This window comes from Tiliqua scincoides, chromosome 11, assembly GCF_035046505.1.
Source record: "Tiliqua scincoides isolate rTilSci1 chromosome 11, rTilSci1.hap2, whole genome shotgun sequence".
Taxonomy (NCBI): Eukaryota; Metazoa; Chordata; class Lepidosauria; order Squamata; family Scincidae; genus Tiliqua; species Tiliqua scincoides.
In genome coordinates, this window is record NC_089831.1 from 13,317,310 (window position 1) to 13,335,667 (window position 18,358).

At 48.2% G+C, this 18,358-nt stretch overlaps 1 protein-coding gene across 1 annotated transcript; it reads right to left on the reverse strand.

The window, feature by feature from the left end:
- Positions 1–105: 105 nt before the first annotated feature.
- LOC136662328 (matrix metalloproteinase-17-like) lies at positions 106–13,343 on the reverse strand. Its single transcript, XM_066639527.1, has 10 exons — positions 13,228–13,343; positions 11,871–12,003; positions 10,543–10,720; positions 6,979–7,262; positions 5,642–5,818; positions 5,186–5,276; positions 4,710–4,792; positions 3,412–3,564; positions 2,507–2,764; positions 106–1,589 (listed from the first exon to the last, which is right to left on the reverse strand). The coding sequence occupies exons 2-10, from the start codon at positions 11,908–11,910 to the stop codon at positions 1,291–1,293; spliced, it is 1,563 nt and encodes a 520-aa protein (XP_066495624.1). The 5' UTR covers positions 11,911–12,003; positions 13,228–13,343; the 3' UTR covers positions 106–1,290.
- Between the last annotated feature and the right edge of the window lie 5,015 nt (positions 13,344–18,358).

Below are 18,358 nucleotides of genomic sequence, written 5' to 3' on the forward strand. Positions count from 1 at the left end.
ATAGTGCTGCTGCCCTCACTAAGCCTCAGGCAAGTGCTGCTTTGAAAACCCCTTTATTAACCATTCAAAATGCACATGAAAACATGACATAACTTAATAACTGGATATACTGTAGTCCCATGGCTTTTGATGCCCATTTTGTCTTTGTGGCAATAGGGCACATGGATATATATGTGCCCCTGTTGCCTCTTCCAGCACAAGAAAAGTGAGCCATAGGTCGCAGAGTACCCAGCAGAGGGCATTTGCTTCTTGGAAGAGGGAGATCCATCTGCAGTTGCAGACAAATCAAGCTGCCACTGAAGGAACTGGAGTGGGGAGAAGGGAGCTGACTGGCACCGTCTCCCTCCTTTTCCAAATTCTGCTTGAACAGCAAGCAGCAGGCCTCTGACTTTGCCCCTCCCATTCATTCAACAGAGACTGGCTTTTAGCTTCAATGAAGCTTTGTCAGTAACCCCAAGAAGGCCCAGGCCAGCCTCTCTGAATCACTCCACAGCTGTGCCGACAGGGGAATAACCGCAGAGAGGCTGCTTTTGTGTAGCTCCCCAAAAAGAGAGTGACTCACGGCTTCCTTGCCAAAGCAGCATGTTTGTTCCGGGTGCCGGTCACTCCTGCAGAGGTGCTGGTCAGCTCACACACTGCAGAATTAAGGGCCCCCAAAATGCACACGCTCACCTTCTGCCTTTGGAGGACACTGTGTTCTTCCAGAATTTTCTAGCTGGCCATCTGGGAAGGGTCTTCTTCCAAGCTCTTCTAAGAAGTGCATTGTGGGAGTTCTAGACAGGATGCTACAGAGCCCTGTGGAAGCTTTTGTACCACGGGGGGGGGGGGCATCATAATAACCTGTGGCATTTGGATAGTTCTCTCTGTGCCAAAGTATTCACATGTATTATTTTACCTTACTGGACTGTTGTATCAAGTCAGTATTATTATACCCATTTTGCAGAGGGAAGGACTGTGGCTGAGGGCGCAGCTTGCCTGAGGCCATCTAGTGGGTTTATGTCTACATCATGTCTACAGGGACATCAAACCCGGGACATCCTGATTCACAGCTCAGTTTTTAAGCCACTGCACAGCACCAGTTCTCATTTGCACCAGAGGATTGCCATTCTAATTACATGCTTCCACCATGCAGGGAACTCCCACTAAGGAACCTCCATCTATATCCCATGGCAGGGATACTTCCTGTCCCATTTCACTGGGATTTCTCTGCCATGAACGTGCAATGTAGCCCTTCGGGTAGGTGACACCAAATGCCACTTGTAGAGAGCAAGACCCAGGAGACGTCCCTCGTCAGGCAAATCCTTGCAGTGCCAGGAGAGCAAGCAGCAGGCCATTGAGCGAGGCAGATGAGGCAGCAGGAACTGCTGAGCAGAAGCATACGCAGCGCTCAATCTCCAGCTGTGGACCCCGCAGGTCTGGCTGGAGTTCCACTCCTGACGCTGGGCTGGTGGGCATGCTCATGGGAGGATAGAGCTCAGCTGTGCAGTCCAGCCAGTCCTTTGCTATGGAGCGAGGGTAGCCTGCCTGAGGCATGAAGTTCTGCCGGTCGTACTTCCAGTACTCTCGGCCCTTAAAGGCAAAGAGCGTTCCTGCAGGAAGAGAAGGGAGTTTAGGGGGATCAGCACTAAACAAAGAGGGTATTTGGAGGAGACAGTGAAAGTATTCACTGGGGTAGAACAGCTTTACAGGAACTGGCATTTTGAGTACCAGCCAAGGGGACAGTGAAGATGCTCAGAGGACAGCAGTGAGGACAATGGAGGGATAATGTTGACCTCTTGAGGATGCCTCATCAGCCTCTGGAAGACACCGAGTCATTCATAAAGCCTGAGTGGTGGGGAGCTAAATCCATCAGCAGTGAAAAATATAAGAAAACATGAGGGAAGAATTGGGAGTTTTCATAACAGATTACAAATGTCGGGGGAGTGATGATTTGTCCCCACCCCTTGCTAAGGCACCCATTCTTCCTAGCTTGATAAAATACCACAAAAAGCACAAGAAGCTTCTGTGCATTGAACAAGATGGCCCACGGGGGGTTGACGGAATAGCAGTGGTTCCCAAACTGCACTGCGGAGACCCATGGCACGTGGCGAACTCACTGCAGGATGTCGCCGGTGGTCCTTCCTGGCTCACTGGGCCGAGAACGTGTGAGATCTTGCGCAACTCTCGCAAGGTTTAGCATGATGGCACAGCCATGACAGGGCACCGTAGAAGAGGACCGTAACCGCGGTAAGTTTGGGAACGGCTGGGATATGGGTTCTGCTTTCCGCATGATGCAAATGTTCAGAAAGAGAACCTGCTTCCCATCAATCATGCACTCCTTAGAAAGGAGAGGACAGCTTGGGAGTCTAAAGGTGTTTCTCTGTTAGTGAAATGACTGCATCTAGCAGCCACTAGATACAGGTGCAGGCAACTCCAATCAAATATGAATGCACTGAAAGATCAGCATCACCACAAGGGTAAGGAGGGACAAACTAGAGCCCAATGCCCTGGAAAAGCACAGACTCACCATCGCTCTCACTCAGCACCGCGTCTACAGAAGTGGGGAACTGTTCCCAGGGTGCCTTGTCGATGGGGAAGCCTTCCACCAAGTGGCCTGTAGCCTCGTCGTAGCACCAGTGGAGCTCTCCCTTGAAGAAATAGGTTTTCCGGTCTAAGGGCCACGAAAAGGCACTGTCGATACCCCCTTGGGGCAGACCAAAGTCTGTGACCGGGCGAGGGTAACCCTCTTCCACACCGTTGTCCTTAAAGACCCAGTACAGGGGCCCTTGCGCAGGGAGAGGCAGAGAGAAAAGATCATCAATCAGAGCAGCCTTGCCCTGGCCCCGGGAAACGGAGTGGAAAGCTTGTGTTATTTCTGCAGAACCCTGAATGTGTGGTGTGCAGATCTAGATACCACCACCACCACCCCACGGCCATGTGGCCTCTTTGGCACAAGCCCCTACATAACCTACTGCAACCAAATTATATCCTATGCATGTTTACTCACAATCAAGTCCCATTGTGTTCAATGAGTGAGTTTAGGTTTGCAGCCTTAATACGTGTAACTGTAATAAACACATATGTATCTATACATGCCCATCCCCATCTCCCTCCCCCTTCCTCTGTCATCTCCTCTCTATTGACTGTAAGTTCCTCAGGGCAGGGACCCACCCTTATATACTTTTTTTGGAAAACACATCTAGCAGTTACTTATCAGGATGGCTGCATGCCATCTCCAGCTTCAGTGATAGGCTGCCTCCGAAGGGGGGGATGAAAGAGGAGGGCTGCTGTGATCACACCCTGATGTGGGCTTCCCCACAGCTCGCAACTAGTCGCCGTGGAATACAGGCTGCTGGATCTGATCCAACAGTGTTCGTCTTCCTTTTGGAAACAGGTCCCCCCCTTCCATTATCTCGCTTGTGCTGCTCTTACCGCTGAAGAAGAGGATGTGGTGATCGGTGTGTCTCTCGTAAACAGCATCGACCTTGAGGAGAGTAGAAGGGAGCCCTCGCCAAAAGCCGGTGATCGAGGCCGGGCGCAGTGAGGTGAGGTGTCGCCCTTGGGTGAGGCGCCAGAAGTATTGCCCTGCCACAGGTGGGAGAGGGATACAGACATTAAATCTTCCTCTAGACCAGGGGTGCCCAGGGAGCCCCCAGTCTCCAATGAGCCTCTGGCCCTCCGGAGATTTGTTGGAGCCCACACTGGCCCAAAGCAACTGCTCTCAGCGTGAGGGCGACTGTTTGACCACTCATGTGAGCTGTGGGATGAGGGTTCCCTCCACTGCTTGCTGTTTCAGGTCTGTGATGCAGTAGCGGCAGCAAAGGAAAGGCCAGCCTCGCTTTGTGCAAGGCCTTTTATAGGCCTTGAGCTATTGCAAGACCTTCATTCATTCATATAAGTTCATCTTTAATATATTCATTTATGTAAACATATGTAAATTTATTCAAATTTTAAATGTAAATTAATTCTATTTTTTCCCTTGGCCCCCCGACACAGTGTCAGAGAGACAATGTGGCCCTCCTGCCAAAAACTTTGAACACCCCTGCTCTAGACTAGAGGAGAAGCTGAAGTGCTACTAGCTCAACAGCATTAACAGATTACAAGGCTGTATCTGCAGTGGTGCCCTAGGAGGTCTGTCAGATTATTATTATTAACAGTATTTATATACCGCTTTTCAACTAAAAGTTCACAAAGCGGTTTACAGAGAAAAATCAAATAACTAAATGGCTCCCTGTCCCAAAAGGGCTCACAATCTAAAAAGACGCAATAGAATACCAGCAGACAGCCACTAGAACAGACAGTGCTGGGGTGAGGAGGGCCAGTTAACTCTCCCCCTGCTAAAAAAGGAGCACCCACTTGAAAAAGTGCCTCTTACCCAATTAGCAGGGGTCCCCCCCTTTTACTTTTAGTGAATAAGTTTTCATTTATTATTCGTTGGTTTTACTCTGCCATTTTACTGTAATCTAAGCTTTGCTTTTTTCTCTTTTTAATTTTTCTCCCCAGTGTTATTGCTTTCTAACATGCAACAGAAATATTTGCTCCTTTTTATTTTCTTGTTGCATGCTGGCTTCCAAAGTCGCTAAGCTTGAAAGGCAAGGTCTGAATATTTTAAATAAATTAAGTGAACATTATCGTCATCTCAGATTCTTCCAAGTCCACGGCAAGGAAAAGACTCGAGATGCGTTTTGGAAAGGGCTGCAAGAAACTTCTTCATGCGCAAGGCCACAGACCTTTGAAAAAGAACGTCTCCCCTCTGATCTGAGCCACAGCGTCAATGTTGGCAGCACAGCGATCGGGAAATTCCCTCCCTGACCTAAAACAAAAACATGGAAAATGACAGTGGTCCATGCAATGCGACTCCTGGATGCCGTGTTTAAAACAAAAGCAAATAAAAACCACTAGGTCAGTGGGGAGGAAATGTCACATGCAGCATTTTGGAGGGATCCAAAATGGTAGGGCTGGTCTACCCACGAGGCCAACTAAAATGGGTGCCTCAGGCAGTAGATTGGAGCAGAGTGTTCATCATCATCTGCCTGCTTGCCCCCACTTCTCCTCCTACTGCTCCCTGGCTTGGAAAAGGAAGAGGGCAACAAAGCAGAAGAGGTAGTGTGGAGGAAAGAAGAGTAGAGGGCTAGAGTGTCTCCAACATCATTGTTGGAGTGTCTAGTGCTCCCGCCTCCCGACTGAGTAAAGGGCACTGTCTTACCTGAGGGCAGGAAAATCAGGTGGCAGGGAGAGCAGATTGGGAAGCAGAGAAGTTACCTCTGGTTTTTCTGTGGAATGAAGAACTCTGCTCCCTGGATTTAAAAAAAGGGGAGGGGGAAATGAATGAAATGAACAAAAAAAAACCTCCCATGAGTTACGTAATTTCTGCCATGGAGTGTGGGAGATACAAAGGTGTAGACAAGCAAGACAGGAGGACAGATCAGACAATTCTAGCAGCCCTTCCTATGAATCACCGAAAAACCTGCCCGTCTATCCACCCCATTCAGCTCTGTAAAGAATTGTCTGGCTACAGTCAAGCACTGACACACAGTCACAACACAGAAACCTGCAAGACTTAACACCCCCTGTAAGAGGTGTATTTAACACACTGCAATTTTGGGGTAAGATCTTCCTAACCCCAACCAGCACTGCTGAGTCCTCCAGCCACTGCACATACCGTAAAGCTTCTGTATCTCCAGACGGTCATCCATCTGCAGCTGGTACTGCAGTGGGTCTCCAACAGGTCCCTGGTAATAAGGGCGCATGATGGAGCGCTTGGAGGGGGAATGTGCTAGGCCAAGGCTGTGGCCAAACTCATGGACCGCCACAGCAAAAAGATCAGTGCCAAAGTCATCTGTTGAAAGATCAGAGGGGCTTGTCAAGACACAAGAGAAGGGAGAGCATGCACTGAAAGCCAGCATCACACAATGGCTACGGCAGCCATTTTCAACCAGTGTGCCAAGGCACATTGGTATGCTGTGAATGGTCTACAGGTATTCTGCAGGGGTTTGGGAGAGGGTCATATATTAGTAAGGCCACTGGGGAATGTGAGACCCCTACTAACAGTGCAGTGTGCCTTGTCAATTGTTAAAAAACTGATGGTGTGCCTTGACAATTAGCACCGTGGCTACGTGCCATGGGATGAAAACGGTGGAAGATCACTGGGCTATGAGATGGAGCAGTGAGTCAGGACGTCCCCAGTGCAAATCTCAACACTTGGTAGCCTTAGGCAAGTCACTCCCACTCAGCCTCTCCCGTCTGCCACGGCCTTTTCCAACTGAAAACCTGAAGAGTGACACATAAGAACACAAGAAGACCCCTGCTGGATCAGGCCAAAGGCCCATTTAGTCCAGCTTCAGGGACTAGATGGGCTCACCAGATGCTTCAGGGAACACACAAGATATCTGCATCCTGTTGCCACTCCCTTGCACCTAGCATTCAGAGATTACTTACTTCTGCAACCAGGGGGTTACACATACCCATCAAGTTTCATAATCTATGATGGACTTTTCTTCCAGAAATCGGTCCAAGCCCCTTTTAAAGGCATCTTGGCCAGATGCCATCACCACATCCTGTGGCACTGAGTTCCACAGATTTAATTACACACTGGGTAAAGAAATTTTTTTTTTTGTCTGTCCTTACTCTCCCAACACTCAATTTTAGTGGATGTCCCCTAGTTCTGGCATTATGTAAGAGGGAAAAGAGCATCCCTCTATCCATCCACTGCATAATTTTGTATGTCCCAATTATGTTCCCCCACCAGGCACCATTTTTCTAGGCTAAAGAGCCCCAAATGCTGTAGTCAGTCCTCATAAGGGAGATGCCCCAGCCCAGTAATCACTTGGTCGCTCTATTCTGCTCCTTTTCCAGTTCCCTACAGAGCCAAAAAGCAGGGCAAACATATTTTAACAAACATATAGATCTCCCATCCTCCCCAACAGTTCCATTTTTGCCTTAAGGTTACTAAACATCTTCACAGTAACTCATCCACACATCCCATGAAATTCAACTCACCTGGTGAACGGAAGGTCCATTCCTCATCACTGTCAAAATGGACATTGCCAGCCCTCTGGGGGTCTCCAGGGAAGAAGGCGTGGGCCACCATCCCGCCTGGCCCATCAAAAGGGTAGCCGTCGTGGTGGTCCAGCCGAAGGAACTCCACAGAAAGGTCGGCACTGTAGCTACCCACCTCGTGGAAATTCAAGGGCGTGGCCTCACTCCACACTTTCAGGGCATAGTACATCAATGCACGCATGGTCTCTCGGCTGAGATGGGCTTCTCGGGGGTAGGTCTTCACTCTGTGGTAGAGACAATGTACAGATGAGAGCAGTCATCTCTCCATCTTATTCTGCCTGGGCCAGATACTGGAAGGAGCATTTCACACAGTCAGAAATGAACTAGGGCCAGAGTGGGTTCAAATAACTATGAAGGTCAGTGTAGTCAGTTCAAAGCTCAAAGTTGGAACAGTTCAAAGTTCAAAGAGGGACATGATTGAGACATACAAAATTATGCAGGGGATGGACAGAGTGGATAGAGAGATGCTTTTTACACCCTCACTTAACACCAGAACCAGGGGACATCCACTAAAATTGAGTGTTGGGAGAGTTAGAACAGACAAAAGAAAATATTTCTTTACTCAGCATGTGGTTGGTCTGTGGAACTCCTTGCCACAGGATGTGGTGATGGCGTCTGGCCTGGCGGCCTTTAAAAGGGGATTGGACAAGTTTCTGGAGGAAAAATCCATTACGGGTTACAAGCCATGATGTGTATGCGCAACCTCCTGATTTTGGAAATGGGTTATATCGGAATGCCAGATGCAAGGGAGGGCACCAGAATGAGGTCTCTTGTTATCTGGTGTGCTCCCTGGGGCATTTGGTGGGCCACTGTGAGATACAGGAAGCTGGACTAGATGGGCCTATGGCCTGATCCAGTGGGGCTGTTCTTATGTGCTTAACTACAATTCCCAGGAAGCCTTGCAGGTCTTCTTGTTATCTGGTGTGCTCCCTGGGGCATTTGGTGGGCCGCTGTGAGATACAGGAAGCTGGACTAGATGGGCCTATGGCCTGATCCAGTAGGGCTGTTCTTATGTTCTTAACTACAATTCCCAGGAAGCCTTGCAGGTCTCTTGTTATCTGGTGTGCTCCTTGGGGCATTTGGTGGGCCGCTGAGAGATACAGGAAGCTGGACTAGATGGGCCTATGGCCTGATCCAGTGGGGCTGTTCTTATGTTCTAAAGTTTGTTGTGTGACAGCTTGATCACAGAGAAGAGGCAAGTTTATCACCTCTGGGATTTGTTACAGGTCAGAAATTTGTTCAGTTTCTCATGGTTGCAAAGTTTGGTTCTTTGAGGATAACAGATGGTCATGTTCGGGCATCCCTCAATTTAGGAGTGTATATACTCTCCACCTCCTTCTAAGCCATATACCCGATAGAGGCTGTTGCTGTCTGGAAATTGTAAAAATTAGCCTCTACTGCTGAACTTTTTGCCTGCTGGCCCCCTCTAGCGTTACCCTAGGATGAAAAAAAAAGATCAGTATGAGTGCCAGGCAATTCTTACCATGCTTACTCAGAAAACTACCCCGAAGTGGAGGAGAAGAGTTGCTTCCAAGCTATCTAAGAAGGGAGCCTGTGTGGTGCAGTGGTTAGAATGCTGATCTTAGATGAGAAGACCTGGGTTCAGATTCCTGCTCAGCAATGAGGTCCTGGAATTGATCCCCCACAGATATCATGGTATGACAAGAAAGCTATGATGTGTCCGATTTGGGCATCAAAGGCACACAGAGAGACAATCTTGGTGAATGTGCCGTATGCTACACCAAGCACGTTCATGTATTAATTCAATGCATTCATATATTAATTCATATATTAATCAATTTTCAATCAGCGAGCTGCGGCACATTTGTGTACCACAAACGATCCACAGGTGTGCTGCAGGAGTTTGGTGGACGGTCATTTTATTAGCAGGGCCATTGGGAGATGTGAGCCCCCCACGAGCAGCATAGAGCGCCTTGCTAATTGTCAAAAAAACGATGGCATGCCTTGACAATTTTAGCACCTTGACAGTGTGTCTTGAAATGAAAAAGGTTGAAAATTGCTGTATTAATTGTTCACATTTTCTTTTTTTGACAGTCTCTCTCTCTCTCTCTCTCTCTCTCTCTGAGCCCTGCCCCTCTCTGAGTTGCTCCACCTTTTGCAGCTCTGATTAATTTTATTATGAGAGAGCAAGAGTCGAAACAGAGCTGGATTAAAGCTGAGAGGGTTGGATTGGTTAATCTTTTTCTCTGCATGAGTCTGAGCAACAAACTAGCGTGACATGTTTGTTCCGCACGGCTCAGCAGTGGTCCTGAAATCCCCTTGAGGGATTTCCCCCTTATAGCTGGCTTTATGCCTTTTAGTGACAATGCTGCTGCTGGTTGCGCATCGTTTTGTGGGAGCATGCAAGGATGCGTGAAGCATCCGGGGGAACGGCGGCTTGCTTTTATCTCCAAGAAGAACTAAAAGCTGCCTTGAATGAGGAGGGAATCACTTTGAATGCACTTCTCCAGACTTTATGTGGAGCTTTGCAAGATGACAGCTTTGACTGCTACCCTTTGTTCCGCGAAAACCCATCCAAACACGGTCCAATGCCAGGCTGTGAAATGGGAACAAGTGTGCACTCTAACCCACCAGCCTTTTTAATGCTCAGTTTCTCTCCTCCTTTCCAAATCCACAGTGCAGGTGAAGGAAGAGCAGTCACTGAGACTGGCCAATTGGCTGCCTGAGGCAACTACCTCAATTGGCCTCATAGATGGGCCGACCTTGGTGCTGCCATAATAGGTACATAAGAACATAAGAACAGCCCCACTGGATCAGGCCATAGGCCCATCTAGTCCAGCTTCCTGTATCTCACAGCGGCCCACCAAATGCCCCAGGGAGCACACCAGATAACAAGAGACCTGCATCCTGGTGCCCTCCCTTGCATCTGGCATTCTGACTTAACCCATTTCTAAAATCAGGAGGTTGCGCATACACATCATGGCTTGTACCCCGTAATGGATTTTTCCTCCAGAAACTTGTCCAATCCCCTTTTAAAGGTGTCCAGGCCAGTCGCCATCACCACATCCTGTGGCAAAGAGTTCCACAGACCAACCACACGCTGAGTAAAGAAATATTTTCTTTTGTCTGTTCTAACTCTCCCAACACTCAATTTTAGTGGATGTCCCCTGGTTCTGGTGTTATGTGAGAGTGTAAAGAGCATCCCTCTATCCACTCTGTCCATCCCCTGCATAATTTTATATGTCTCAATCATGTCCCCCCTTAGGCGTCTCTTTTCTAGGCTGAAGAGGCCCAAACGCCATAGCCTTTCCTCATAAGGAAGGTGCCCCAGCCCCGTAATCATCTTAGTTGCTCTCTTTTGCACCTTTTCCATTTCCACTATGTCTTTTTTGAGATGCGGCGACCAGAACTGGACACAATACTCCGGGTGTGGCCGTAGGGTCCCTTTGGATCCAATCCATTGTCAGAAAAACATGGAGAAGGAACAAGTGAAAATCTAATAGATGCAATTTGAGCCACCAGTGCCCGCACCAGGATGTCTACCTCCAGGATATGTTCTTTTTGGTCCAAACCGAGCCAGCATTCCTTCTGCCCCGACTCTTCCTTCTCTTCCGCCGTTTCCTCCTCCTGCTCCTTGTCAAAGGGAGCTTTTCCGGGACAACGGTGATGACATCCGGCAGGGAGCAGCGAGGCATCCGGATCAGAGCCAATGTGGTATCATCTGGTGAATTTAAAATCCATCCAAGTCAACCATGTAACTTGTCATAATAGGACACGATTTATACTCAATGAGCTGGTTAACCTGTATTCACCTGATGGAATATTCCTCTCTCTATATATAACTCCCTGCACATAGAAAGCTAGCATGTCATGGAGAAAGCTCCACTGAAATCTTTTTTCCTGACATGCTAGTTTTCTAAGGGCCAATCAATGCAAGCACACAAATATTCACTCCCAAAGCATACAACCCATTGGCTCCAGATGAGAAACTTCCATTTTAGGGACAAATCTCTGCTAAAGAGGGTAATTTTTAGGATAAAAACAGCAGGTAGAGGGAAAAAAAAGAACTTTCCCCTTCCTTGGTGCCCTGGCAGCAACTGTTACCCTGCACATGCCTGATCTTGTCTGATCTTGGAAGCTAAGCAGGGTCAGGCCTGGGTAGTACTTGGATGGGAGACTGCAGGGGAATACCAGGTGCTGTAGGCTTATACCATAGTCTTTTGAGTCTGAAGGTTGCCAACCATGGTGCCCTGGTTCTGACCAGGATTGCCACAATTAGCAACAGTTGATGAGGAAAAAAAAGCACACCTCATCAGCATAGATTTTGGGGCTTGTGTAGTTTGGACTGGATACGGGTGAGGAGCAGGAGGAGGGCAGTGGTCGTCCCAAGGAGGGAAACATTTGGTGCAGTGCCTCATGCACTGGGAATTCTTGGGCTGCAATGATCTTAACAATAATGTTGTCCTCTCCGGTAGAGGATGGTCAGCACTGCCAACTATATATCCAACAAGCAGGACTGGCCCAACCATGAGGCCAACTGGAACAGTTGCCTCAGGCGGCAGATTGGGATTGCACCCACCTCTGTCCACCCACTTGCCTCCATTGCTCCTCCTCCCACTATCAGGATTGGAGAAAGAAAAAAAGGGGAAAGGGGAAAAGGGCGGGGGGGGAGAGTGTTAAGCTGGAACTTTGAGGAGTGGGAGGAACAGAGGCTGGCACATCATGAAATGAAGGAGGGTAGAGTTTGGCTTGCCACCTCATGTGTCAGGAGGTCCTGGGCTGGCCCTGCCAAGGACAAGCGTAATTTATCAAAGAAGAGTTCAGCTGGGGCCACACGTGGCGACGTACAGGATACCCGGTGAAGACCATACCTGGGATCCCAGTCTCAGCAATGCCTGCAAAACGCTGCATGCTGCGGATGGCACTGGTCACCGCCTCCCAGGTCTGCAGCTGGCCTGTTACGGGATCCGCTGGGGGAAGATATCCATACTGGGTCAGCCACTCCTAGGACAAAGGATGGAAAACACAAGTCAAAGCGGCCCCGCTTTTTCTACTGGAAATGTAACACATGCTAGGCAGAGATTCCACTGCTTTATGTCTGCAAACCGCTTCAAGGATGACTGGGCCAGTCTCAGAGGTTAATGTTTGTGTCATACAAACTCCCGTTCTAAGCAGTGGTTCTGCTCTATTGAGCGGGGGCAGAGGAGACGTTTCTATTAATCCCAGCACAGTATTTTTTCCCCCAATGTTGCCCTTGTGTCCTCCTTCAGTTAGCCCCTTCAGGTGGGGATCCATGTCTCTTGCTTAATCGATTTTGCTAGGTAAACCACGTGGGTATCCTTTTTGTTGTTGAAAAGCTGTCTATAGGTATCTAAATAATAAGAATAATAGTGAAAAATGTGAGATACAAATGGACATTTTGTGTTTCCCTTCCAACACAGCTGCTAAGAAATCAACTTCCATATAAAGCAAAACAAATGCTTCATATTGCTGTTAGCATCTGCTCCCTGCCAATCTCCCCTCCCCCTGAGGCATCTGCCTCAATTGGCCTCCTAGATGGGCCAGCCCTGTGCCTGAGTGCTAATGTTTGGCTGGGAAATTAGGTTAGATGATCAGGACACTGATGCTGTCTTGGAATTGGCCTGCCTGCATGCTTGCTTCTCTACCTCCATAATATCCATTCATCCTGTACATTTGTAAATAAAGAGATTATTCCATAGACCAGTGGTTCCCAAACTGTGAGCCGTGGCTCCCTGGGGAGCTGCAGAAACCAGCCAGGGGAGCCATGGAATCCGTGCGAAAATCCCACTGCTCTATACAAAGTATAGGATTGTAGCACTAATAGAGAGCCAGTAGGTCAAGCAAACCATCACCCAGTAGGTCAAGTGAACCATTAATAAGAACAGCCCCACTGGATCAGGCCATAAGCCCATCTAGTCCAGCTTCCTGTATCTCACAGCAGCCCACCAAATGCCCCAGGGAGCACACCAGATAACAAGAAACATGCAATGGCCCAGCAGGTCAAGCAAGCCACCAGTCAAAAAAGTTTGGGAACCACTGCCATAGACACCTGATTCTCTAGCACTTTCTCCTCCAGTGGATTCTGTAAAGGTTGGCCTGGACCACTTTGAGAAGGGCTACTATAGCACAGGAGAGAATAGGCCCCTCCACCATCCCCATCCTATCTGCTATTCAAAGATAGCTACTGGAATACAAGTAACAACTCACCACTATCTCTGCACTTTCGTCTTCTGGTGTGGACAGAGGGTCAGCACTGGAAGGCAAAGCCAACAGCAGCAGCAGTGAGATCAGAACCAGATACTCAGAGAGAGGATACAGCTTTGTCTCTTGCCTGTCTTCCAAAGGGCCATCTGTCTTCATGGGACACTTCTCCAGCCCAAACACACCTCCAGTCTCCATCCAGCCAGCACAGCCTACTTTTGGTCGGGCTCACCAGTCCTTCCAAGTCGAAAGTGACACCAAAAAGGAGCATTCACAGTTCAGCTGTACTGGCTGATTTTCTGCAGAACATCTCCCAGGCAGCTGGGATGCCAAGCAGGGGAACAGGAAGCATTGCCGTCTCGGTCCTTGGCTTAGAAGCAGCTGGGCATGAAGGCGTGAACATTGCTCCAGCTGCAAGGATCACCTCCCACACCTGGGCCTGGTGGGGGAAATGGCAGAAGCAGACACAGATCAACATCAACCTGGAGAAGGTTCCAATATGGAGTCATTCAACAAGCAGGATGCCTCTCTTAAGCCTTCTCTAGGCACACCAACCGTTTAATCCAGCTGGTGAAACTGGCTCCAGCTTGCCTCCATAACCTTTGTGTTAGTTCAGTGGTTCCCAAACTGTGGGTTGCAACCTGATTTTTGGTGGGTCTCCGAAGGATGATGGAAAGTTCAGATAACTAATTGCCTCAAGCCCTGGAACTGTTCAAAAATCAGATAGCTGCTAACTGCCCTGCAAGGAGCTGAGCTCCCGCAGTTTGCAAACTTGCATAAATAAAACATTTCTTTCTAGATTTTTTTTTAAGTCTCGCAAACCTAGGTGGGTTCCGATAGAGCAGGGGTGCTCACGCTTTTTTGGCTCAAGAGCTACTTTGAAACCCAGCAAGGCCCGGTGATCTACCAGAGTTTTTTTTACAATGTTCGCGCCATCATAACATATAACATTTATGTGTACAATGTATGTTGGTGTACCTTGAGCCCCACTGAGTATAACAGGACTTACTCCTCAGTAGACATGCCTAGGATAAGGCTGTGAGGCTGCAATCCTAGCCACACTTACCTGGGAGTAAGCCCCATTGAGTACAATGGGCCTTACTCCCGGCGTTTCCTCCCAGAGGCACCTGAAGGGGGGGGGTCGGCACTCTGCGATCTACTCATTTTGCCTCGCGATCTACCGGTAGATAGCGATCCACCTATTGAGCACCCCTGCGATAGAGTGTCATTTTTTTTTAAAATGGGTCCCAATGCTAAAAGGTTTGGGGACCACTGTGTTAGAGCACAGGGCAGTGAGTTGGCCTATAACAGGAAAGGCCAAACTGCAGCTCAGGAGTCACAAATATATTGCCATATTATATATTAACATACAATGTATGGTTCTTGGAAATAGTTCTTTTTTGCATCACAATTGCATTGGCTGAGTTCTAGTGAGGTTTTTTTTGCAAATTGGCTGAGGTTTTTTTGCATCACAATTAAGATAAAAGGTGAATAAAAAATGTTCAAGTTTTATAATTATTAACCAGGTATAAACTGAGAGGCCACTGGATTAAGATGTTCGTTTAATGTTCAAGATGATAAAATATATTTATTTTCCACATTTTTATACCGCCCTTCCTGCAAGGAGCTTAGGGTGGTGTACATAGTTACATCCCTCCTTCTGTCCTCACAGCAACTCTGTGAGGTACATGAGGCTGTGAGAGAGTGACTAGTCCAAGAACTGGCTCAGCTCCATGGCTATCTTCCAGATCCAACTCCAGAACCACTACAAGAATTATAATGGTTTTTAAACATTACGGCTCTCAAATACATGACTCTTACATTAAACAAGTTTGGCCACCTGGGTTTATAATATTCGACAGGACTAAGTGTAAGATAGCTACAGGAGAGACAGCTGGGGTTGTGTAGTAGTTGGGAACCTAGGCTACAAAATTGGGACTTCCTCCAGAATCTCATCTTTGCCATGAATTCTCACTAGGTGGCCTCAAGGCAGCCATTCCTTCTCAACCTCAGTCTTCCCGAACTGCAAAATAGGGATAATTCAATCAACTCACCATTTGCAGAGGAGAAAGACTGAGGCCAAGAGGGAGTGTCTTGCCTAAGGCCACCTAGTGTGTCCACGGCAGAGGTCTGCAACTCAGTCTTTTAACCACTATGCTAGCACACTTTTGATACATGTTGCCAGCAGAAAACACTTATATGTAAGGAACTGGGGGGGGGGAGGATTGCAGCATATCCCAAAACAAGGTTTCAACCATCCCCAGTCAGACACCCCTTTCCAAGCAGCTTGTGCAGCTCTTGGTACTGGCGTTGCTAGTGGGGTGCAGGGGGTGCAGGCTGCACCGGGTGACGCACTGGGGGTGACGCCCACGGGGGGCACGCTAACTTTGCGGCTTTCGGAGCTACCCCATCATGCCATATACCGACGGGATGCAGAATTCCCAGCGGAACACAGTGCAAAAAACAGAATTGAAATAGCTCCTTTCCTTCAAAAGTTATGGTCAAAAAACCAGAAAGAAAAAATACATGGATCCCTATGGAAAGTAAGCCATATCGCTTACTTGTGAGTAGGCGTACTTGCCATAGTCCTTCAGAAAGGGTAGGCTGAGAGGAAGCCAATGACACCAGAATGGTCCCAATCCAATGAATGCAGCCCCCAAAAACTGGAGAAGGAGGTCCCTGCCTCCCTCCCAGCTGCGTCTATTGAGCCCAAAACGAAGCCATGTGGCCGTGTTTACTTGCGAGTAGGCATACTTGCCTTAGTCCAGGCAAGAACTGAGAGAACCCAGGGCAGGCTGAGAGGACTCCAAGGACGTCAGAATGGTCCTGATCCAATGAATGCAGCCCCCAAAAACACAAAAGGGAGAAGGAGGTCCCTCTCTCCCAGCCCTATAGAAAGCGAAGCAGCCTCAGGGTTGCATTTACTCAGGAGTAGGCAGACAAGACTTGGCTGGTGGTCAAGTCAGGCAAACGGGAATGTGAGGACACCAGAATGGTCCTGATTCGATGGCTAAGGCTCAACATATGTTCCAGAAGACAGCCTCTCCCCCCCCCCCACACACACACACTAAAAAGGACAAAAAAAGTGGCTTGAATGGTAAGGGGAAAGTTTTCCATTTTGCAAAGCCAGGAGGGTCTTTATCTTGATATGCTTGAAATAGAAGAACTTTAAACTGGGCACTGGGAGGGCTGGAAATCTCACTGATTCTTTTTGGGGGGTTATTATTGCAGGCAGACTACAGAGTAAGCTCCATTTACCACTATGGGACTTACTTCAGAGTAGACATGCATAATTGGGCTCACAGGCTGCAATCCTACCCACACTTTCCCGAGAGTAAGCCCCATTGGCCACTATGGGACTTACTTCAGAGTAGACATGCATAGGATTGGGCTCACAGGCTGCAATCCTACCCACACTTTCCTGAGAGTAAGCCCCATTGACCACTATAGGACTTACTTCAGAGTAGATTCACTTGGTGGAACAGAACTGGCTCATCCTTATTTAATTATTTCTTTTATTTTAATTTAATTATTTATAATTATTTATTTTAATTTGTTTGGTGATGTCACTTCTGGCCATGACATCACTTCCAATGGGTCCTGGACAGATTGTCATTCTAAAAAGTGGGTCCTGGTGCTAAAAGTTTGAGAACTGCTGCAGTAAGGTGTTCGCAAGTTGACACAGGTGTGTGTGTGTGAGATTCTACAAGTTTTCAAAATCACTAAAATCAGAGTTTGGAGGAATATGACCATCATGTTATATATCAATCAATGTGTAATTTCATGCAGAATGTAATGAAACAAACCACATTGAAATATCTGTGTTCTAACGAAAGGTACAGCCAAAAAACCAGTGGGGGCGGGGCGATGGTACATCACCACACCCACCACCTGGGGCGTTGCCCCGCCCACTGCATGGGGTGACGTGCAGGCCTCCCGCACTGGGTGACGCAAGTCCTAGTGACACCACTGGCTCTTGGTCTCCATGTCAGGCAAAGAACTAAGAGCCAACATCAGAATCCTGAGAAGCTGCACACACACAAGGTCTGGCTCACAAGACTTTTCCCTTAGTAGGACTGAAGCATCCCTTTATCCCAGAAACCTATAGTATCCCTATAGTATTGCTCCTCCCATGTTCATGCTTGCACTCTTTGTGCTCCGAGTTTTCTGGTACTGTTTCAGCCACTACTGCTCTGAAAGAGTTGTTTCGTTCCACAAGGACAAGGCATTCCTGCATGACTTAGTGGATCAGGCCCGAGTTCAAGTTCACATCACTGCCTCAGTTCCCCCTCTGCAACACAATTATTGCAGAGCTACTTCCCAGTCGTTTTGCAAGGACAAACCAAACACAGTAAAGTCTTCTGCATATGACAAGGGCAATAGCCTCATGGGTTTAAGTACATGGTGACACAGATCCTTGCTCGTGGTCTTGAGTCACTCCCTATTGAAAAGGCCTGCTCTGCCCACCTAACCTTCACCCACCCTACAAAACAACAACCCTGCGCTTGTGGCTGCAATGATTATCCCCTAGAATGCAAGAGGAGAGAGTCAGAAGGTGCACCAGCCCCCTCTCTCCATTCCAACTGGATTCCCTTCCTCTTTCAGATCACTCAGCTCATCACTTTCATTTGTCTGCAAATTGAAGGAGCAATCCTAGGTTAATAATTTGGAGAAAGGGCTGGGGGGAGGGAGATCTCTCTCCTACTCACTTATTCCAAGCGTCCAGCCTCTTGTCTCCTGACTGGTCCCCAAGAACATCTCTCCAGCCTTGCCTCTCCTTTCATGGGATCCGCCAAGAGCTCCCTGGAATGAAGCAGCTCCTTGCCAAGCTAGAGAAAAAGACCCCTCTCCATCCCACCCAGCCGAGCCGCCCAGCAGTGACCACTCTGTGAGCCACTCTGCTGTGGCTGCTCTAATCTGCTTTGCACAACTTAATAAACAGCTGCAAGCGTCTCCTGGCTTTGCACTTAGCGGGTATTGCCTCTGGCTGCATGCTCACTGGCTCGCTCTTCGGGTTTTTTAAAACCTCTTCCTTAATGGCACAGAGATATGACATGGAAAAAAAGCCTGATGGAGCTTATTTCGAGCTCCTTCAAAACACCGTCTTTTGCTCTGTTCCGTCTGTGCATTTACTTGA

Coding starts and splice junctions, on each gene's coding strand:
- LOC136662328 (XM_066639527.1), bottom strand. CDS start 11,910: ATGCAGCGTTTTGCAGGCATTGCTGAGACTGGGATCCCAG. Junction 5,277..5,641: donor GGAGATACAGAAGCTTTACG/GTATGTGCAGTG, acceptor TTTTAAATCCAG/GGAGCAGAGTTCTTCATTCC. Junction 1,590..2,506: donor GGTGCTGAGTGAGAGCGATG/GTGAGTCTGTGC, acceptor CTCTTCCTGCAG/GAACGCTCTTTGCCTTTAAG.